At 35.6% G+C, this 23,056-nt stretch overlaps 1 protein-coding gene and 1 pseudogene across 6 annotated transcripts in view; one reads left to right on the top strand and one right to left on the bottom strand.

The window, feature by feature from the left end:
• The window catches only part of VWA8 (von Willebrand factor A domain containing 8), a 348,712-nt gene that overhangs the window by 76,929 nt on the left and 248,727 nt on the right, over positions 1-23,056 (top strand). For all 6 annotated transcript variants that reach the window (XM_078070311.1, XM_078070310.1, XM_078070309.1 and 3 more), the window contains 3 exons: positions 5,064-5,195; positions 7,299-7,433; positions 7,523-7,600. In XM_078070311.1, coding sequence (XP_077926437.1) covers positions 5,064-5,195; positions 7,299-7,433; positions 7,523-7,600 — 345 coding nt within the window. The remainder of the gene's footprint in view (positions 1-5,063; positions 5,196-7,298; positions 7,434-7,522; positions 7,601-23,056) is intronic.
• LOC118543086 (guanine nucleotide-binding protein G(I)/G(S)/G(O) subunit gamma-12 pseudogene) lies at positions 21,402-22,118 on the bottom strand (annotated as a pseudogene).

Raw genomic sequence — 23,056 nt, 5'->3', positions numbered from 1 at the left:
AGAAATGCAAATCAAAACCACAGTGAGATACCACCTCAGACCTGTGAACATGGCTAAAGTCAAATACACAAAGAACAACAAGTGTTGGCGAGGATGTGGAGAAAAAGGAACACTTGTACAGTGTTGGTGGGAATGCAAACTGGGGCGGTTATATATACAATGGAATATTTATGACTCGGCCATAGAAGAGAATGAAATCTTGCTATGGCTGAAGCTAGAGGGTATAATGTAATGATAAGAGAAATAAGTCAGTCAGAGAAAGACAGATACCATATGATTTCACTTACATGTGCAAGATAAGAAACAAAACAAATGGACAAAGGAAAAAAAAGAGTAATAACCAAAAAACCGACTCTTAAGTATAGAGCACAAACTGATGATTACCAGAGGGGGATGGGTGAAATAGGTGAAGGGGATTAAGGGTACACTTATCATGATGAGCACTGAGTAATGTATAAAAGTGTTGAATCACTATATTATACACCTGAAACTAATATAACACATTATGTTAACTCTACTGGAATTAAAAAAAAACAACAACCAGCTAGTCATACAAATGAGTTAAAGTTATAGAATACCTATAAGGAGTTGAGTTTTCTAAAGAACGTAGCTAGTATTGCTTCATTTTGTTTGGCCTTTGACCTTTATAATTAAGGGGAACAGAGAAAAATGACTGAAGGTCTATATTACAAACAGAAAATAATTTAAATTTCATTTTAGAGTCTAAAAAAGTGAAAAGGGCATGATATTATTTAGATAAGATTAGAAAAAGTGGTTATCTTCTCTTGCCTTAATAGTGTATATAGCTAGTTAAGGAACAGTACTTCTTTTTCCAACTCCTTAGTAGATAAATAAGGATGAGTGGAGAGCTTAAATCCATTTGTCTGAACCTAAAGAAGAAGTTTCTTTTTGTGAGATCATTACACACTGATACATACAACCAGATCAGAGTGTTAAATTACTCTCCTTAAGCATCTGCCTTCGGCTCAGGTCATGATCCCAGGGTTCTGGGATCAAGCCCCACATCGGGTTCCCTGCTTGGCGGGAAGCCTGCTTCTTCCTCTCCCACTCCCCCTGTTTGTGTTCCTGCTCTCGCTAACTCTCTCTCTGTCAAGTAAATAAATAAAATCTTAAAAAAAAAAAAAATGGTAGCAGTCTAGTGATTGGTATAATTTTTGTGATCTGTCCTGGGACAGTCCGTGTGGCCCATTTGTTATTCTAAGTTTCTCTATTTTCTCAAGCTAATGTTCACAGATGAACAAAATTTTATATATCCTCAAATAATTTTGAATTAAGAGAGGTGAAAATTAAGGCAATATTTTTGAATTGGAAAATATAATTGAATTAAGAATTAGAAATATCTATTATAGTAGCAAACCAAGAATGTATTATATGTAGATATAATAACTTTTCCTTGATAATCATTTTCTGACCTACATTGTCATAGAAATTAATGGATAGTTGAATATGAATTAGATATCCATTTGGATTTTAGTGTAATCACTTAGACAATTTTTAAGGAAAAATTATTACTCACTGAAAGTACAGTCAGCTAAAATTTGGAACACCTTTTTTTTCCCCCCAAACAAGCTATAAAAATGGTCTTTCATTCCTCAGATGGTACTTGTTGTATGATGTTGATACTCTAAAAACATGTTTCTGTAGACATAAAATCACTCCTAGCTTTTAGTTAAGGATATCTTAAAATACTCTGTCTCTGAATCTGCTATACTTTGAGAGTGGTATACTTTTGTTACAGTGTAGTAACAAGTACATTTGCTCTTCTAGTACCGTGTCTTGGCTCTCGGTCCTTCTTAGGTAGGACCAAGTGGGTCTGTCTAGTAGACTTGAAAACATGGGTATGGATCTGGAGATATTTTGATATTAAAGATAAGCACTTGGGAGTCAGTAATATATGGGTGTTAGTTGAATTGATCACACGGGTGAAAGAACCAAAGAGGAGCATATATGGTGAGAAGAAATACTGCCTGAAGACTGAACGCTGGAAGAGCCAACTTTTAAGGATTGGACAGTGTGCCAAGAACCTTCAAATAAGGCAGAGGAAGAATAGTCAGAGTATACAGATGGTTTGTAGTCTGAAACTGGATGAGATTATTTTAAAAAGTGAACATAGAAAATGTAAAAGGTCCACTCCTGAAGTACGCTGATGTGCACTGGTCAGGTAAATGAAGAAGAACCTGCTGGAAGGACTGAGAAGGAAGGAGCAGTAAAATAGGAGGAAAACTTATTTATTTAGTCATTTAGTTTGGCAAATAGGGTATTAACTGGTGAACTTAACAGGAACAATGCTAGTGAAGTGGTGGGAACGCCAGCCAAAAAAATCAGTGGGCCGAATAGTAAATCAGAGATGAGGAAGCGGAAACAGTGATTATATACTTGTAAAATAAGTTTGATGGTGAAAAGCAACAAGATGGTGGATCACTCAAGGATTATGTAGAATCAAGAAATGACTTTTTGTTTGTTTCTTGAAAAGGGAAGACAAACATCTTTATAGGAGGAAGGGATGTAATCTGTGGAATACATGGAAAATATTTGTGGAAATATGATCTGGGAGAGGCAGGAAAGGACATTTCCAGAGCACCATTGTGCCTTGGTTTGGAATGATGGAAGAACATATTTTTGTACCCAGCATCTAGAATGATGGAGTTATCATTAACTGAGATGGAGAAAGCAGACTTTCACTGGCTTTCCATTCACTCATAATTAAAGCGGAAGTCCTTTCTACAGAGATGGTGGGAAAAGAAGTGAGGATTGATGAAAATAAAGATGATTTTGAGAATTAAAGGGAAAGAATTTCATTTGTTCATATAAGAAGACTTTATTGACTACTGACTATGCCCCATGTATGATTCTAGGTTCTGGAGATTTGGACTGAACCAAATAGATACATTTTTAATTTTGTCAGTGGAGTTTATATTCTAGCGAAGAACGGAGGGGTATGTACCTGAAGGCTCTGTTGTGGTTGGAAGAGGCAGCTAGATGACCTGACACAGGAATGAATCGGTTCAGATGACTCCTAAGGGAGAGTAGTGTTGATTTGTATTAGTTGCTGATTGGCTTTGGAAAGGAGCCTAACAGAGACTAAGGGCTACATACTTTTTTGGTAGCCAGGAAATAGGATATGGAGAATTTCTTTTTTAGTGCTCCACAGCCTAGAAAAAGGTATAAAGAAAATTAATACTTTGGAGGGACAGGATTGAGAACTGTGAGGGTGAGTTTGGAGGCCTTGCAGATCAACATGTAATTAACATTTCCTTTTATTAAATTATATTTCACAGTTCAAATAATGTAATTCCAAAGAAAGTGTATCAAAAAATACATTAGTATTGTTTGTTTAATTGACATTCCAGAATTAATAGGAGCTACTCATTAATGTAACATGGTAAAGTAAATGCACTTTGGTTTATTTGATTTTCTACTTCTTGCTAACATGTAGTCTGTGAGAATTATATATTTTACTCCTTAGTTACCTTTTTGATTAACAGTCCTTTAAATTTCCTATGCCAGCAGATGGTAATTCATCTTGCAACTTGAGTTCTTTTACTATCTTAGGGTATTCTAGCCTACTATTTTGATTCTACTGAAATATTTTAGCTTGAATTATTTATAAGGACATAACCAGTTATAGCAAGTGGTTCAAGGCATTAGTGTTCATTTCTGGAATACAAGTGCTCTGCAATCAGTCCTATATCAAGTTAGGCTGACGTTATTATAGGTGGGGTTAAAAATATAGCTTTAGCTAATATATTTGTTTTCTTAGAATTTTACAGTTCTAGGTTCTAAATTCTAATGACTTTAATTACTTGACTAACGCCTTACTCCTTTCCTGTTGAACCTCCCTAAAATACAGTGTAACGTTTTTGGGGTTTTTTTTGCATGAAATTAAAGTGTCAGTAATTGTTATTTGTCTACAACATGAAAGCAACTCCTACCAAATTACGTGATACTCTGGGAATTTATATGTATAAAATGCATACTATATAAGACTTACATTTTTTAATGGTAACACAAATAGACAATTTTTCTTAGGTTTGGGTAAAGGAGTAAGTGATTGTCTTAAGTCCTTTGACATCAAAAAGACTTTAATTGGGTTGTTTGGCTTAGAACATTGAGGTTGAAAATAATTTTCTTCCCCAAAATCTATTTTCTGGAGTTGGGTCATTCTGCTTAGTAAGCAGTGATCTGTTCTTGCATTGAGGTTCAGTTCTTTCACTATAGTGATAATGTTCTAAAACTAAGGTAGGATTTTGGTGGGGTGGGGGCGGATAATTTCTGCCTGCTTAATACTAAAAATGAGTTAAGCTTTTCATAATGAACATGCTGTTATTCTAGGGCATAGGATTTAATTAATTTTCAATTAGTATTCTCATTTTCCATATACTTGTTTGTGTTCTTTGTGTGCATTCTTTATATAACTAGCTGGTATGAGGGCTGTAACCAAGAGTTAGAGCATTGATAATTGGTCTACATGGAGAAAGAATCAGTGGTCTTGGTCTTTTACATCCAATTTGACAAATACTGAGAACATACACCGTAGAAGGCACTGTGCCAGATACTGTGGAAGACTGTTATAATTTATTGTAATCAGTTAGGCTAACCACAGAAGCAAACAGCAGAATGGTGTCCAGGAAGTTCTGGTTTCATGAATTTCAGGCAACATTAACGTCAGTTGATTTAAGAAATCAACCAAAATAAGTCTTATTTTACTTTAACATGTTGTCAAGAGTGTCATCGTCCTTTCCAGGAAACTGGAACCTTTGATTAACAGGAAGTATAGGCTGCAAACTGTTAACTGAACTGGAATTCAGTGACTCCCTTTCCTGTCATTTAGTAAATTTTAGGAACTATTTGCATATCACCTTTAGTAATTGGCTTAAGGAGAATGATATTTGTAAAAACGGGAAAAAATTCTCATTAATTTTTTATCTCTACTTTTATAATATAGAGTGAGTTTCAGTTCTAATTAAGATGGAACCTTCCGGATACCCAACACTAATACTAACATAAAAAGTAAATTACATGATTTTCTTGTAATTTTGTAGCGCTTTGAACTCCAAGATTCAGAAAGCTCTGTGCTTCCTAAAGAGGTGGTGAGAGTGGAGAGGCTTGCGGAGAGCCCTGCCCCACAAGCTAACGTGACTATCCGGATAGCAGAAAAAGAGGTGACCGTTCAGGTAACGGATCAAGCTTTATGCTTTCTAAGATGTGCTTTGTCCTGCCCATTTTTATGACCTAAATTGGGTTTATGATCTCCTTTAAATCTCTGGTTCTGTAGGGTCCCATCTATATATCTGTATCTGTATCTGTATTTATCTTTGCCTCCACAGTCATGTATGTTTGTAAACTAGAAAAGTTCAGGAGAAACATGGGGATAGCCTTTCATCAAAAACCAAAATTGACCTCTGGGAAAATCAAATCAAGTACTGAATAAAGCATTGTGTATTCCGAGTCCTTGGTAAGAAATAGTGTTTTCAAACATATTTTAACAGCTGAGGAACACTCTGTTCAAATAAAATCATTCTTAGCTACATGCACTATTTAAAAGAGGAGCTGTTGTAGTTGCACAGTGTTTAGAAGAAGGGAAGGGGGCGCCTGGGTGGCTCAGTCGTTGAGCGTCTGCCTTTGGCTCAGGTCATGATCCCAGGGTCCTGGGATCAAGCCCCGCATCGGGCTCCCTGCTTGGCGGGAAGCCTGCTTCTCCCTCTCCCACTCCCTCTGCTTGAGTTCCCTCCCTCGCTGTGTCTCTCTCTGTCAAATAAATAAAATCTTGAAAAAAAAAAAAAAGAAGAAGAAGGGAAGGATATGTGGTCACAGAGCTCCATCTGCTCGCTCTGCCTCCCTTTCTTGTAACCCTTTGAGGGCCCTGAGAGCCCCAAAGGTGATGAGAAACTGTCCCTAGGAAACACAGCTTGAAAAGCAGAGACTTAAATGAATTGTAAGTGAATGTAGGAAAGAAAAACGGTTGCCTTCTTATGTGCCAGAGCACACTTTAATTAGAAGCTTTTTATGTGCTTTAATTTGGTATTATTAATACTTACTAATGTTGCTGTATTATTCATTCATCAGACTGAACATTGATTATGTCTACTATAAGTCAGGCTCTGTATTAAGAATTATTAGTGCCCACTCTGTATTAGTCACTGTATTTGTCTCTTTGCATATATTATGCCACTAAATTCCCCCAATAACCCTGGAGGCAAGTTTTATTAGGTCCATTTTATAGATTCGAAAGTTGAGATGTAAAGAGGGTAATCGATTCACCCATGGTCACCAGCTAAGAAATGTCACAGATGAGACTTCTAGACAGGGTCACTTTTCATTACACTCTTCTGTCTCCTTCAGATGAATGACCTCACTAGGCTGATGGTCTAAAAGCGACAGATGAGTAAGGACTGCGTTGGAAGGCTGTGGGGATATAGAGTGACCTAAGTCTTATAGGATGACACAGGAGTTTTCTAGTGGCTCAGGAATGGAAAGGTGATAGGACACTTTAGGCAGTTTAAACAGTATGTCCAGAGGCATGAGGTGTGAGCAAGCTTTCATTATTTGCTTCCCTTTGGTAATGGCTTTCTGACCTCATTGCCTCCAGTCCCTTCCAGTCAGCCTTCTATGTTACCACGAGGATGATCTTTCCTAAACTCAAATCTGATCTTGTCATTTCCAAACTTATAATTCTGCAGGGTTCATGTTGTGTACAGTAAGATTAAGTACTGAGTCCTCAGCAGAACGTAGAAATCTTCTCCTAGTAGGGTCCCCAGGAGACTAATAAGGAGGAGATAGGAAATAAAAGAAGTAGGTGTGAGGGATGGGAAGAAAGATTTTAAGAACAGATGCTTCTGAGTGGTAAACTAAGAGCGGAAAAGGATTTGTAGACATGTGGATTTTAGAAATCAAGAGGTCATTGCTGACTTTGGAGAGTCCTAGTAGACTGACTAAATTCTGTACTTAGCACTGGAATTTGGATAAAAACCTTCATTCTCAAGTAGTGACATTGTTATTATAAGTTAAAAATAGCCTGAAAATGACATGATTCTTATGAAAATGTCTGACAGCACCGAGCTTTCATTTTAGAGGGATGATTGATTTGGAGGGCTGATGGTAATGATCAGATCTGTGAATGAGAAAATAGTTGTTGCTCTATTGAAATATCAAAAACAGTATAGAATTGAATTGAGCAAGGAATTATTAGGGGCTTCTAAATGGCAGTTATGTGCTTCCTTTTACTGATGTTTTGAGAAAAACATATGCATATTATATTTCCTTCTCTTTAATTATAGGTGCCATCTGGGACCAGGCCAATAAATCAACCTTGTGCATCAGACCATTTTATACAAACTTTAAGCCATAAACAACTACTGGCTGAGATGATGCAGTCTCACATGGTTAAGGACATATGTTTAATTGGAGGAAAAGTAAGAATTACAGTTTCACTGCAGATTTCTGTTTCCTGGCTTTTGGTTATTTCGGCTTATCCCTTGAATGATTGTGTTTCCATTTGTAGGGTTGTGGAAAAACAGTCATTGTTAAGAACTTTGCAGATAACTTAGGATACAACATAGAACCCATCATGCTCTATCAGGTAAGACATTCGGTTTTAGTACTTGGACTATAAACATATGTATTTGTACCATCAGTAGAATTTATGAATATTCTTCCTTGAGTTATGACCTGTTAATTTTGATGTACGTAAATAACAACAATCAAATTGGAGTACAGTGATAATTATTTGGAACTTTTGAAAGTGCATTCTAGTATACCTCATGTGCACAACATATTGGGGTCTGCTTTTCAAGAGAGATCCAATTTACCTGCATGTGCACACATACACAGAACACATTTAGTAGTAATTTGGAATTCTAAACCAAATGGGTTTCAGCAGCAGTGGGAGATAATTAGGTATTCATTGAATAGACTATTTTTTATTGTGGAAAAATATACGTAAAATTTACCATTTTAATCATTTTTAAATATACAGTTCCCTGGAATTAGGTGTTGTGTAACCATCACCACTGTCTATTTTCAGAACTTTTTTTTTTCTTTCCTGTATCTCCCTCTCCCTTTCACCCATTTTGTCCATCCCCCCCATCCCCTCTCCTCTGGCAACCACCAGTTTGTTCTCTGTATTTACAGGTCTGTTTCTGCTTTTTGTTTGTTTATTCATTTTGTTTTTTAGATTCCACATGTAAGTGAAATCATATGGTATTTGTCTTTCTCTGTCTGACTTATTTCCAGAAATTTTTTATTCCAAGTAGAAACTCTATATTCATTAAACAATAACTTCCCATCCCCCCAACCCCAGACTCTGGTAACCTCTATATTACTTTCAGTCCCTATGAATTTGCCTATTCTAGGTACCTCTTTTAAATAGAATCATACACTTTTTTGTCATTTTGTCTCTATTTTACTTAGTATGATGTTTTCAAGGTTCATTCATGTTATAGCATAAATCAGAATTTCATTTCTTTTTATGGCTTAATAATATTCTGTTGTATGGATATACTACTTTTTGTTTATTCAAATGTTGATGAATGCTCTGGTTGTTTCCCCCTTTTGATTATTGTGAATAATGCTACTATAAACGTTGGTGTGTAAGTACCTATTTGAGTTCCTACTTTTAGTTCTTTTAGGTATATACCTAGAAGTGACATTGCTTGAACGATATTGTAATTCTATGTTTAACTTTTTGAGGCGCTATTAAACTGTTTTCCATAGCAGCGGCACCTAATTTTACATTCCCACCAGCAGTGTGTGAAGTGATAACTCCTTGTAGTTTTGATTTGCGTTTCCCTAATGACTAATGAGATTAGGCATCTTTTTATGTGCTTATTGGCCATTTGTATGTCTTATTTGGAGAAATGCCTGTTCGAGTTCCTTGCCTGGGTTTCAATTGGGTTGTCTTTTTGTTGCTGAGTTGTAGGAGTTCTTTATATATTCTGGATAATAACCCATTTTCAGTAATGATTTGCAAATATTTTCTCCCATTCTGTAGGTGTCTTTTCACTCTCTTCATACTATCCATTGATGCACAGAAGTTTTTAATTTTGACAAAGACTAATTTATCTTTTTGTTATTGTTGCCTGTGTTTTTGGTGTTACATACAATAAATCATTGCCAAGTCCAACATCATGAATCTTCCCTATGTTTTCTTCTAAGAATGTTATAGTTTTAGGTCTCACATTTAGGTCTTTGACTCCTTGATCCATTTTGAATTGATTTTTGTATACAGTGAAAAGTAAGGGTCAAACTTCAGGTCATTTGCATGTGAATGTCCAGTTTTCCCAGCACAATTTGTTGAAAAGACAGTCTTTTCCTCATGGGGGTAGTCTTGGCATCCCTGTCAAAGATCAGTTGACCATATAGGCGAGAGTTTGTTTCTGGGCTCTCTCTTCTATTCCCTTGGTCTTTCTGTCTGTCCTTATGTCAATACCACCTTGTTTTGATCATTATAGCTTTGTGGTAAGTTTTAAAGTCAGGCAGTGTGAGACCTCCAACTTTGTTTTCTTTTCCAGGATTGTTTTGGATATTCAGGGTCCCTTGAGTTTTCATTTGAATCTTAGGATAAGTTTTTCTATTTATGAAAAAAATTGCTGTTGAGATTTTGATAGAGATTGCAGTGAATCTATAGGTCGCTTTGGATAATATTGTCAACGTAATATTGAGTCTTTCTATCTGTGAACATGAATGTCTTCTCAGATATTTGTCTTCTTTAATTTCTTTCAGCAATGTTTTATAGTTTTCAGTCTACGAGTCTTTTATCTTCTTGGTTAAGTTTATTCCTAAATATTTTTGAATAGATAATTTTTATGAATGTACATGTTGTATATAGTATGAAAAAAAGCAAACTTACAGCTGGTAATTTTACAGAGTAAAATTTTCTCTCATGTATTTGTTTGTAATGATACCTCCTAAGACATTTTTATCCTGCTAATTTATTGATTCTGTATGTTAGTCTTTGGGTGGTTATGATATCTTTTTACTCATAGCAGATCCTTTGAACAATTTTTGAAGTGGATATGATACTACTTACTTATATTTTAGGTTGAATTTTGCATTTTTAGTTTATTCTTTAGTTAAACTTTCTTATTGTTACTGGCACTAAATAAATTTAACATTAAGAATGCTTTTATTTTTGAAAAATGACATTTAAACCAGTTACTTATTGTGACTTTGGGTTATAGAAAATGTTGGCAGCTCATACTTCAGAGTATTGAGAAGATTCCTTTCAGTGCTGCTCTAGGTTACTTTGTGCCAATTGGTTGAATTGGCCAGAGTTTAAATAAAATCTAGGAAGAAGCATATGATCCAAGTTTATGAAATCACGAAGAAAATAAAGGTGACAAGATTAAAATAGTAGTGACATCCTTGGTTTTTAGGTATAAACATGTAGAGAAAAGAGAATAAATTTCTGCACTGTACAGGAGGTGGCAAGTGTTGGAACCCCCTGAAAATATATTTTGAAATGAGTTTTTATAAATTGATTGTAGACCTACTGGCTTTTTAAAGAGAATTAAGGAAATTGGCAGAAGGGGTTATCTTAAACTTTAATATATGGAAGATGCCATGAGGAATACCCTGCCATCTTATGAAATCACTCCTCTTGATGTCTTTGCAGAGATCAGAAAGCAGATGGTTAGCTCAGTATGCTAGTCCATGTGTCTCTACCCTTACATACCTCATGTTAGAAGTGATCTGAGGATGGCATTTTATCATCTCACCAACCTGTTAACTATCACCTTTCTAATTTCCAATGCAAATACTTTTCTACCAAATAATTGGGGGATTGGGCCCAAATCATTAATATATTTGTCAAATTAGTTAAATTTTACTCTAATATTTTATATCCCACTTACAGGTCAAGGATAAATACAAGCATAATTTATTTCCCAGGTGCCATTGCTTTGAAATCATATGGAGAAGACCTTTTGAGGATAACATTTCTTTTCTCTCTGACTCCAACCTAATTTAATTTTTTTTTTAAGATTTTATTTATTTATTTGACAGAGAGAGACAGCGAGAGAGGGAACACAAGCAGGGGGCGTGGGAGAGGGAGAAGCAGGCCTCCTGCTGAGCAGGGAGCCTGATGCAGGGCCCTATCCCAGGACCCTCAATCCCAGGACCCTGGGATCATGACCTGAACCGAAGGCAGACGCTCAACAACTGAGCCACCCAGGCACCCCTGACTCTAACCTAATTTATTAGTAATATTATTTCTAAAATTAGACACATGATTATTTTCTTCACATTAAAATAAAAGCTCCCATTCTAATGAAAGCTGAAAATAATTTAGCCTTATAAATTTTTCCAGATAATACTGTTTCTGTATTAGGTTTCTGTAGCCAGTTTATGGTGATTTGGTAGTGGTTAATTATCCTAAGATTATATACATGAGCTGTGAAAATTATGGTCACCTCATTCTGTTTTTCATTAAAAGAAAAACCAAGCAAGAGAGTATGTATGTATTCATCAGTTCAGATCTCAACTCTGCTGAAAACTTACCCAAAGTATCCTGCCATTGAGAATGTTTTCTTTATATATGGAAGAATTAGTTTAAGAACAGATTTTTTATATATTTTTGGAGAATGACAGCAAGCTAATAAAAAATACTATTTTAATGTTTTTTTTTTACTTTCTTGTTCAGTTTGTTGATTGATGGATAAACAAAGGTAGGAGAATTCTACCATTAAGGATTGGGAAAACTGGGACAGAGACAATTACGCAAATTAATCGTATATTCTGGAAACCCCTTTTCCAATTTTGCCTTTCTGCTCATTAGTCTTCACAGAAATATCTAGAAGAAAAGTGGTTTCTGAAAGCATAGACTTCAGAAAAGTTTAAAGAAATATAAAAATGTAGGTGAGGTTTGTTTCCATCTCTCTCCATATAGCTTCTTTCCATGAACTGGATCAAAGCATTAATTAGGGACTGTATTGTCATTTGCAGTTTTGTAAACTATTAATCAGTTGGTTTTCATGATAGTATAAGACTCTTTTTGTTCACATTTTCTTATTTATTAGTAGAGCTCTTTGATCTCAATGGGACAGAGGAACGAATTTAATAGAATTAAAGATGAGTTTGGATTTTATAATAATATAGTCCATATTAATGAAAAATTTCTGGAAGTTTGAGCTGACGTAGAGAATTTAGTGGGAATAAGTAACCCAACATCTGTTTTCCTAGAAGATGTGGAGATTTCCCTGTTATTTGTACATGTATAAAGCTACACTTAATCTGTGGGTTTTGCTTTATTTTTAGACTTGACTATTTTTAGAACTGGATTTCATATGAAGAAAAAGAAAAACAGAGCCTTAACACAAATTTGTGGTAGTACATAAAGTAAGTTTAATAGGTTGTAAAAATCTTAAATCACTTGGCTCAAGTGTTAGGTCAGATTCTTTTAACTGGTTATTCTTTTTTTAGTGTTGAAGCCAGTGATTTCATAGTATTGAAGAAATCCAAGTTATTATTCTTTTCCTTCACAACCAGATAAGGGCATGTTTCCAGATTTCTTTCCGCACGATCATAAACAGCACCAGATCTGAGATATCTTTCTTTTGTTAAAGTACTAGTTGGATAAAAGCCAAGTCAACTCCAATAAGAATTTTAAGAACAGATAAGTTCATGGGACTTTTAATGAAAATAATCACTATCTAAAACATTTTGAAATCTTAGAGTCATTTTTAATTTTTAGCTAAGTTTTTCTTCCTATAGCTGAACTCAAACCAAATCCTTTTTTCTGTCTTCCATCTAATCTACAATCTACTTCTTCCTGTTTATCCAAATACGGTGGAAAGTATCCTTCTTTCATTCTCTCCTTTGTTTTTACTGCTCTATGTCTTGGATTTATTTACTCACTTCTTGTCTTTGCCTTGACTTTGTACTTTTCTCTCAAGATTTTAAGATAGCTATATTCACTTAAATGGTTAATATTCAACCTTGGAGGCTGACTTTCTACATGATTCTGTGTAGCTCATCTTGTTTTCTTGATTTCTTATTTTGCTACCATCTGTCATCCTTCCTGTCTTCTTTGTATTTTTTCTTTTCCCACAGAGACTAACCTTCATAAGGGTATCGAAGAATTTACTTACCTCAGCTCCTTCAAATTTCTTCTATTATAAAACTTATTTTTAAAGAACAGTATATGTCAACATCACATAAGAACTTTAAAATGGTTGACTTGAGCAATCCTTTTCAACTCCCAGGATTACTAAGACTCCTATCTCATGTCTTTTTCAGATTCTCCTTGTTAATGACGTTGCTTTGTGTCCTGCCTCCTTTGTACAGAATGTGCTTTAAAAATTATTGCAGTCCATCAAAGTATAAAATTTAATGCATATAAACATTTAAAGATTAGCAGAAAAAAATTTCCCTTCAGTTTGAAGGGACGTTTTTATTCAATATGATTCCATATTTCTTGCTTATAATGTCAGAGTCATGCTATGAGGACCAATAACTATAATGTTGTCATAATTTCATAGATAAGTTATAGTGCATTATGTTATTTATAATTACAAAATTATAAATATTATACATTGTATGGAATAGTTATCTCAGTAAATTTCATCAGGATACTAATAAGCAGGTGGCAATCACACACACAGGGAATTTCACAAATCAAATTGTAAAGCCACAAACTACAACTTTACTCTAACAAGTTGCTTCAGAAATATACTTTATTGGAAACAACAGAGTATAGATGACTCTCTGTAATATATCACCATTATTGGAAAAGGTGACTCAAGTTTATGCTCAACTAATTTTAAAGTCACCATTGTGATTATTGCCTATGCATATTAACATTTTATCACACTTCTTCATTTTAAAAATGAATAATGAAAACAACTCATATATATCAAAATTGTTTTTAGGCAACTGGTATAATTTCTTTCCTTACCACATTTTTTAAGATTTTCACATAGTGCTTATGCTTTATTTTTATGTAAAAATGCCACAAGCTTTATTATCTATATTTTGCAGCTTCAAAGAAGTGGAGTGATCACGTCTCTAATTATGTGAATGCACACTTCATACCTCAAATACACGGGAAAGCTGGTTGTTTCATGTAGAAGTTATGTAAAGAAGCAGTTTTAGAGTGCTAGTAATTACTTCAATAAAAAGCTGGTCTCTTGCCACTTTAACAAGAAAAAATAACCATCAAACATATAATTTAAACAATAGGTTGAATCAGAAGATGTGGTAATATAATGGGAGGGTTTTTAGAAATGTTCTAAAAACAATCTGTGGCTGTTATTTAGAACTGAATATATACTCTCTTCTTTTAGAGATTTAATTCAGGATGTATTTAGAAAACAACTCATTTCTATCCTCTAGTTAGGCTGAACAGAGTGTTTATGCACATTCTGTTACTGTCTTCCTATTCCTTTTATGGGCAATTAAGGGCTCTTTTAAAGGAGAACCAAACAAATGGGTGATATTACTCTGTAATGGGGTTGATAAACTCTTTCTTAAAAGGGCTGGATCATAAATATCTTGGTCTTTATGGACCAGGTGGACCCCATTGAAACAACTCAACTCTGCTCTTGCAGTAGAAAAACAGCCATGGGCTATCTGTGAATGAATGTGTCTGTGCTCCACCTTATCACAGTTTTGGTGTTTTTTGTTTTTTTTAAATTAAATTAAATTTTTATTTATTTATTTGAGAGAGAGAGCAAGCATGAGTAGGGGGAGGGGGAGAGAGACAAGCAGACTTCCCGCCGAGCAGGGAGCCAGACACAGGGCACGATCTGGGACCCTGAGATCATGACCTGAGCCGAAGGTGGATGCTTACTACTGAGCCACCCAGGCGCCCCTTTGGTTTTTTTGTTTTTTGTTTTTTCTTAATTAAGGTTTTTTTTTTTTTTTTTTTTAAATTGAGATGCAATTCACATATAGTAAAATCAGTCCATTTTGACAAACAAATTTGGTTATATAACCACTATCACAATTGAGATAATGGGACATTTCCATCAGCTTAAAAAATTCCCTTGTGCCTCTTTGTAGTCACCCCCTCCCTGACACGGGTAACCACTGATCTGTTTTCTCTCCCTATTTTGCCTTTTCTAGAATGGCATAAAAATGGATTTGAACAGCCTTTTGAGTCTGGTTTCTTTCACTAACATAATGCATTTGAGATTCATCCACACTGTTGCATGTTTCAGTAGTTTGTTCTTTTTAATTGCTGAGAACCTTCTCACATTTTTATTGGTGTTTGTGTCAGTACTTGTGTGTGTTCCTGCTACAGTAGCTTTACTTTTGGGGCTCAGCCCTTCTCACCTCGGTTATCAACACTAACTTTCTAGGCTTTCCACCTGTTTCCAGCCTGGAGTTTTCCTAATCCATACTTCCAACACTGAATTTTGTTCTTTCTAATTTTCCCCCTGCTTTAAGCCTTTGAATCACTTCTAATAGTTTGGAAGATAATTTCAAATTCTGTTGCTTAGCACACTGCTTTTTTTTTTTTTTTTTTTTTGGCCCCTCCAAACCTCCCATAGTCAGGTTTGAGGCTTCAACCCATGCAGCTAACATTCACCTTTTACTCCAGCCATAAAGAATGGTTTGTGGTCTCCTCAGCATGACTTGTTGTGTGAGGCAGCCATACTTTCTTGCCTTGCTCATGCTGTATGAACCTCCTTCTCCTGTGGACCATTTTGCTTACTCTTCACAATTTAGCCCCACAACTGCTCTCTCTGCATTTTCTGATTGGTCCCCAGTTCGATTTATATGTACTCCCTGTATGTTTCACCGGCTCTTAAATCTATGGTTCCAGGGGCGCCTGGGTGGCTCAGTCGTTAAGCGTCTGCCTTCGGCTCAGGTCATGATCCCAGGATCCTGGGATCGAGCCCCGCATCAGGCTGGCTCCCTGCTCCGCGGGAAGCCTGCTTCTTCCTCTCCCACTCCCCCTGCTTGTGTTTCCTCTCTCACTGTGTCTCCCTCTGTCAAAAAAATAAATAAATTCTTTTTAAAAAAATTGTGATTCTGTACTGGAATAATACTATATTTCATTCAGGCCAATCTGCCATCAATTGTAAGACACACCATTATTTTGTGTTCCACTAAGAAAGTCGTGCAGCAAATAAAATTAGGACATGACCTTATCACTTAGCATTTTTATTTTATTCTTAATGAAAGAACTCTTTTAGACTTAATTTAGATCATATATCTCTTGTGTATGCAGAAAAAAGAAAATATAAGTGCGATAAATGGTGGAAACATTTTTAAAACTTCTTCACCTTCAGTCTGACTCTTCTAAAGCACTTTTTGGTTCAGATGTAGATGTTTATGTTGTTTCACATAATATTCTCCGCATCCTCTGTGCTTTGTCAAGAACAGAGTGCTCTTCCATTATTTCCAGGATATTCTTCTAAGCTACTGATAGCCATTTGGGTTTTGATACTTAATTTTAACAGAAGGGGTTGACTGAAATGTTTTAAGGCAATAGCTATGACTCATATTCTTTTCCCAAGTGGTCTTTAATTTGTTGACCAAAACGTGAATGGATTATAGTTGCCCCTTTTTGCCACAGACAGATGTACAAAACTAAGTTCAGACATGGGCAGAGAATAATTAGCTGGCCAGCAGCTGTTGTAAGATTCTGTCCATTGAAGGTGCGTCCTGATTCCAGGGATATTAAAATGTAAAAAGTGTGTATCTTGGAATTGATGGAATTTAGCTATTTGTCTCTCTCATCGTTTGCAAACTCCTTGGGGGCAAGGACGATGTGCTGTTCAACAATCTATTCCCTTCATGGGCACATAGTAGATGTCAAGATGAAAAAGTAAAACTTGCAAATTCTATATCCTCTGTGAATTTTTTAATAGAAAGTCTAAACTAAGGGCAGTTACCTTTTCATAACGATCTTTCTCATTCTTCCTCATTGTCTTTGCATGTTATTCTCTCATATGGATAGACCAGAGTTTATCTAACCAGTCTCCTATATATGGATAATTGGTTTTATTCTCAATATTTTATAATTACACATGAAGTTGGAGTGAATAACCTTGTACATATGTGTTTTTATATTGTTAGAAGTGTATCTTCAGGATTAATTCCTAGAAGTGGGATTGTGAGGTTGATAGATAAATGCATGGGTAGTTTTGTCAGGAATTGCCCAATTTTCCTCTGTAATCATGATACCATTTTGCTTTCCCATCAACAATGCTGACAGACAGGGCTACCAAGCTTTTTATGGTTGCCAGTTTGATACTTCGAAATGGTATCTAAGGGATAATTTTAATTTGTATTTCTTATATTAGGAGGGAATTGAAAATCATTTCTTTCTTTCCATTTTTTTTTAAAGATTTTATTTATTTATCAGAGAGAGAGAGAGAGCATGTAAGAGCACACAAGCAGGGGGAGCAGCAGGCAGAGGGAGAAGCAGGCTCCCCCCTGAGCAGGGAGCCTGATGTGGAACTCAATCCCAGGACCCTGGGATCATGACCTGAGCCAAAGGCAGATGCTTAACCAACTGAGCCACCCAGACGTTTGTGAAAATCATTTCTAATTTTAAGGGACATTATATCATGTCTTTTCTTACTAAGTTACGTGTTTTTTTGTTTTTTTGGTTTTTTTTGGCCCATTTTTCTATTGAATGTTTGGCCTTTTTCCCTTCTGTTTTTGAGTCCAGTTTTTTTTTGCCTCATAGAATTAAAGAAAGTTTTTTTATAGTTAGATTTATTAATATTTTGTTCTATTACATCTAGGTTTTGAGTCCTTACACCCAGGTTATGAAGGAATTCACCCATGCCTTTTTCAACTTCTAGATTGGACTCTCTCCAGTCCTCGCACATGAAGGCGCCATGCCTTCTGTTTCAGAGCCAGCAACAGAGCACTGAGTCCTTCTCGTGCTGCCCTCTCTCTCTCTGACCACAGCTGGGAAACGTCCTGCAGCTTTACGGACTCATGTCATAAGATTGGGCCCACATGGGTAATCCAGAATAATCTCCACTTCTTAAGGTCCTTCATTTAGTCACATCTGCAAAGTTTCTTTTGTCATGCAGAGTAACATATTCACAGACTCTCTGACATCTTTGTGTAGGGGTATTATTCTGCCTACTCCCCTGACCATTTTAGAAGATCACATCACTAAAAGTATTGCCATTCATGGTATTTGAGTTACAAATATAGCACACCTGCATCAGCTGATACCGTTTTCATATCCATAGTGGTTCTCTCTATAACTGCAAGCACTTGACTTCATCATTATATTTTTTGGTGTAGTTGTGACCATATATTTGTTGAAGTTATGTAGTATTTTATAACAAGTTATTTTCCTTGTACTAAAGTTTAGGCATTATCCTCTATTTTTATTTGAAATTACGTGTGTAGGTGCCATTTATTACCTGTGGATTTTTTCAAGCTTATAAAGCAAATGTTTGAAGGTATTGTTTATAAAATAGGGGTATTAGGCCCAACAGAATTGAGAACCAGTGGGCTAGACCACAGCACAGTGCTTGGCATGAAGACGATATTCAAGGAAATATGCACCATCTTAGAGGCTTGGGAAATCTAAAAATATTTTAAGTGGAATGACTTTTATTTTTAATGTATGTCAGGGATAGGTGTGATTATTCAGACATTGTTCTCATTCTCCCCATAAAAACATTTAAGAGCTTTTCTATTTATAGCGTTCTGTAATGTAGAAAAAGCAAGAGAATTATTTAGATCAACTCCTGATTTCTGAGAACAAGTTCTTATAGGATAAAGCAGGAGACTCTATTTTGAGACAAACTCATTTCAGTTCTAGAATTACAATTTTCTATGTATTTCTATGTTTTTCCAAAATAAAGTTTCATGATGATTTAGTCATCTCTTTCTATAGCCTCTTTGAAGTGATCAAAGTGATTTACCAAAAGTTAACTGACTAGTTTCTCTAAAATATGCCAGTAAAGTGGAATTTCCTGACTTTCAAAATTAAGGATGAGAAAGGTTAAGTGCCAGAGTTTATACCTCAAATTAGCCAAAACTTGTACAGTAGTTTCTAGCTTATTAATTTTCAAGCCATTTTTTTTTTTTTTTTTTGCCTGCTAGATTGTACATCTTTAAAAACAATAAGGAGCAGACAATGAGGCTCACTCTGAGATAAGAGGGAACTGGATTGAGGCCCTACACTACCATCTGTTTTTATTTGGAATGCTTTCCTTCACATTAGCTTGATTTGCTTTAGCATGCTAGTGTTGTCACATCAGTTTGTTCTTCAGTATTGGTCTGTTTTTCTACTTGCTGGCTTTTCAAAAACAATATAATGGAATGGAGGAATTTCAAAAAATTAATGGTTGCCTTCAACTGTTAGAAATCCATCTCAAGAGTGTGTTATTTTTATAACTGAAACTTTGTAAAATACATCTTAGGTTCTCATTTTGACAGAGATGTAGTCAAAAGTTCAGTGTAATGACACTTGCAGTATTTACATTAAGCTCACGACTAGAACTACTTGGAGTGTGTATAGGACAGAACATAGCACAAAGTTATGTATTGAAAAGGCAAGATATGGGCTGGTTTAACTCGATAATCTTTTCAACTTACATATTGTAAAAAACGCAAAGTGCACCTTAAAGTTTAACTGTGCAATTACAGAGGTTCATTTAGAAGAACAGGCTTATGTTGCATAAACTTGCCATTTAAAAGGCCATAGGTTTTATATTTGCTTTTTACAAAAAAGTATCCAAATTTGATATTCAAATCTTTTATAATTTTTTTGAACTATGCACTGGACTGCTTATTTAATTGAAACCATGTACTTCTTAAGTAATAGACAAAATCTTTTGTGTTATCTTAACAAATTTAGTTATCATGAAGTATTTATTAGGTTTCTAAAAAGTAGGAGGCCTTTGGGCATGTGTATAAAAATAAACATTACGATAAAACCAAATCCATTAGCCCAGGGAAGAAAACAAGTGACCAAGGAATCCTACCAAATAAGGAACTCTAGCCTGAGAGGTATTTCATTTACCATCCTTGGTGATCTAAAAACATGGGATCTGTAAGCTTGAAGAGGGAAGGATTTGCAAATTTGGGGATTCTCTGTGGAATAGCTCCAAATATAAGGACACTATGTAACGAAGTCTGGTACTATCAGTTAGAACACATTGTTATACATGATCATCTCTGTTAGTCAGTACCTTTGTTTTAAATGTACTTTGCAGTAATTCTGATTAGGGGTCTTGGGGCCATTTTTTTTTCTTCTTAATTTTTTTACTTGAGTATAGTTGACACAATGTTATATAGTTTCAGGTGTACAACATAGTGATTCAACTTCTCTTTGTGTTATGCTATGTTCACCCCAAATGTAGCTACCATCTGTCACCCAACAATGCTATAATATCATTGACTATATTCCCTATGCTACTACTAATTTCTGGGTATTCATTTTGTATCCTGCAACTTTACTGAATTCATTTATCACTTCTAATAGTTTTTTTGGTGGAATCTTTAGCGTTTTCTACGTGTAGTATCATTTCATCTGCAGATAATGGCAGTTTAACTTCTTCTTTATCAATATGGATGCCTCTTCTTTTTCTTGTCTGAGTGCTATGGCTTCAACTTCCAGTACTGTGTTGAATAAAAGTGGTGAGAGGTGGGCATCCTTGTCTTGTTCCTGATCTTAGAGGGAAAGCTCTCAGTTTTTCACCATTGAGTATGATGTTTGCTGTGTTTTTCATATGTGGTCTTTATTATGTTGAGGTATATTCCCTCTAAACCTACTATTTTGAGAGTCTTTATCATGAACAAATGTTGAATTTTGTCAAATGCTTTTTCTGCATCTATTGAGATGATCATGATTTTTATCCTTCATTTTGTTAATGGGGTGTATCGTGTGGATTGATTTGCAAATATTAAATTATCCTTGCATCCCTGGAATAAATTCCACTTGATCACGGTGAGTGATCCATTGAATGTATTGTTGGATATTGCCCTATAGTTTTCCCTTTTATGGTGTCTTTGTCTGGTTTTGGTATCAGGGTAATTTTAGTGTCATAGAATGTATTTAGAAGCTTTCCTTTCTCTTCCATTTTTTGGAATAGTTTGAGAAGAATGGGTACTAACTCTTTCTTTAAATGTTTGGTAGAATTCACCTATGAATACATCTAGTCCTGGATTATTATTTTTTGGTAGTTCTTTGATTACCAATTCAATTTTGTTACTAGTAATTGGTTTGTTCAGATTTTCTATTTCTTCCTGATTTAGTTTTGGAAGATGGTATGTTTCTAGGAATTTATTCATTTCTTCTAGGTTGTCCAATTTGTTGGCATATAATTTTTCATAGTATTCTCCTATAAACCTTTGTATTTCTGTGGTGTCAGTTGTTCCTTCTCTATTTATTTGGGTCCTTTCTCTCTCTCTCTCTTTTTTTTTTTTTTTGATGAGTCTGGCTAAGGGTTTATCAATTTTGTTTATCTTTTCAAAGAACCAGCTCTTGGTTTCATTTCTTTTTTTTCTTTTTTCTTTTTTCCAAGTTAGAGTATTTTAGTTATTAGCAGTGGTTACCAAATAAGCTGAAGGTAAATTTCTTCCAAGGAGCTGCTCATAATTTGCTTTGTTGAGAAGAGGCGAGGAGCCATTTCACTGCTCCTCTATAAGATGATGCAAGTTTTTTTATCCTTGAAAGGGTTTTCTGAGGTCAGTATCCCTATCAGCAAAGGGTCGCTTCTGGCGTGCTCCTCACAGTAGGACATGAGGTCCGCTGACGCCTCTGAAACCTTTATTCTCTCGATGGAGGCTTCCATCCTCAGCTGTTGCACCGTCCTTCTGGCCTGGGCGATGTTGTTGGTGCTTGCCGTTTTGCTGGACATCTTCAACTGTTGTTTCTACCTGAAACCAGTAAGACTTCCCGTAGCGTACCGTTTTCAGCTTGTAAGTGGTGGAATGAATCTGCCCGTGCGCTCCCCCCGCCACCGCCGCTGCCGCCGGGGACTCGGTCTCTAAGGGCTCCTGGAGACCGCTCCGACCTCTCCTCCTGCTTCTCCGGGCGCCGGCTCTCATTTATTTTTTTTCTATTTTTGGTTATTTATTTTTGGTCTCTGTGTCACTTCTTTCTTTTTTTTTTTTTTAATTTTTTTTTAAAGATTTTATTTATTTATTTGAGAGAGACAGAGAGCATGAGAGACAGAGAGCATGAGAGGGAGGAGGTCAGAGGGAGAAGCAGACTACCCGCTGAGCAGGGAGCTCAACGCGGGATTCGATCCCTGGACTCCAGGACCACGACCTGAGCCGAAGGCAGTCGCCCAACCAACTGAGCCACCCAGGCACCCTCTGTGTCATTTATTTCTGATCTGATCTTTATTTTCTCTTTCCTTCTACTCACTACGGGTTGGTTTGTTCTTTTTCTAGTTCATTTAGGTGTGTAAAGTTAGATTGTTTATTTGAGCTTTTTCTTGCTTCTTGACGTAAGTCCATATTGCTATATATTTCCCTCTTAGAACTGTTTTCAGTTTTGGACCATTTGTATGTAGGTCATTTGTCTCCCTGTATTTTTTTATTTCTTCTTTGATTTCTTCGCTGACCATTGGTTGTTTAGTATTGTTTAGCCTCCACATGTTTGTGTTTTGTCCAGTTTTTTTCTTGTGATTGATTTGTTGTTTCATACCGCTGTGGTCAGCAAAGATGCATGGTGTGATTTCGTCTTCTTACATTTATTGAGACTTGTTTTATGGCCTAACATGTGATCTCTTCTGGAGAATGTCACATGTTTACTTGAAAGGAATGTGTCATCTGTTGGTTTTGGATGGAATGTTCTGTATATATCTGTTAAGTTCATTTGCTCTAATGTGTCATTCAAAGACACTGTTTCCTTATTGATTTTCCTTACATCCAATGATGTAAATTGGGTGTTAAAGTCCCCTACTGTTATTGTATTGCCATTAATTTCTCCCTTTGTATTCAGTAATATTTGTTTGATGTATTCAGGTGCTTCAGTGTTGGGTGCAGAGATATTTACAATTGTTATATCTTTTTGTTGGAGTGATCCCTTTATCATTTTGTAATGCCCTTCTTTATCTCTTGTTACAGTCTTTGTTTTAAAATCTGTTTAGTCTGATACAAG

Source organism: Halichoerus grypus, chromosome 4 (genome assembly GCF_964656455.1).
Source record: "Halichoerus grypus chromosome 4, mHalGry1.hap1.1, whole genome shotgun sequence".
In the NCBI taxonomy this organism is placed as follows: Eukaryota; Metazoa; Chordata; class Mammalia; order Carnivora; family Phocidae; genus Halichoerus; species Halichoerus grypus.
The sequence above is the reverse complement of the archived record's forward strand: the minus strand, read 5'-3'. Positions and strand labels throughout refer to the sequence as shown.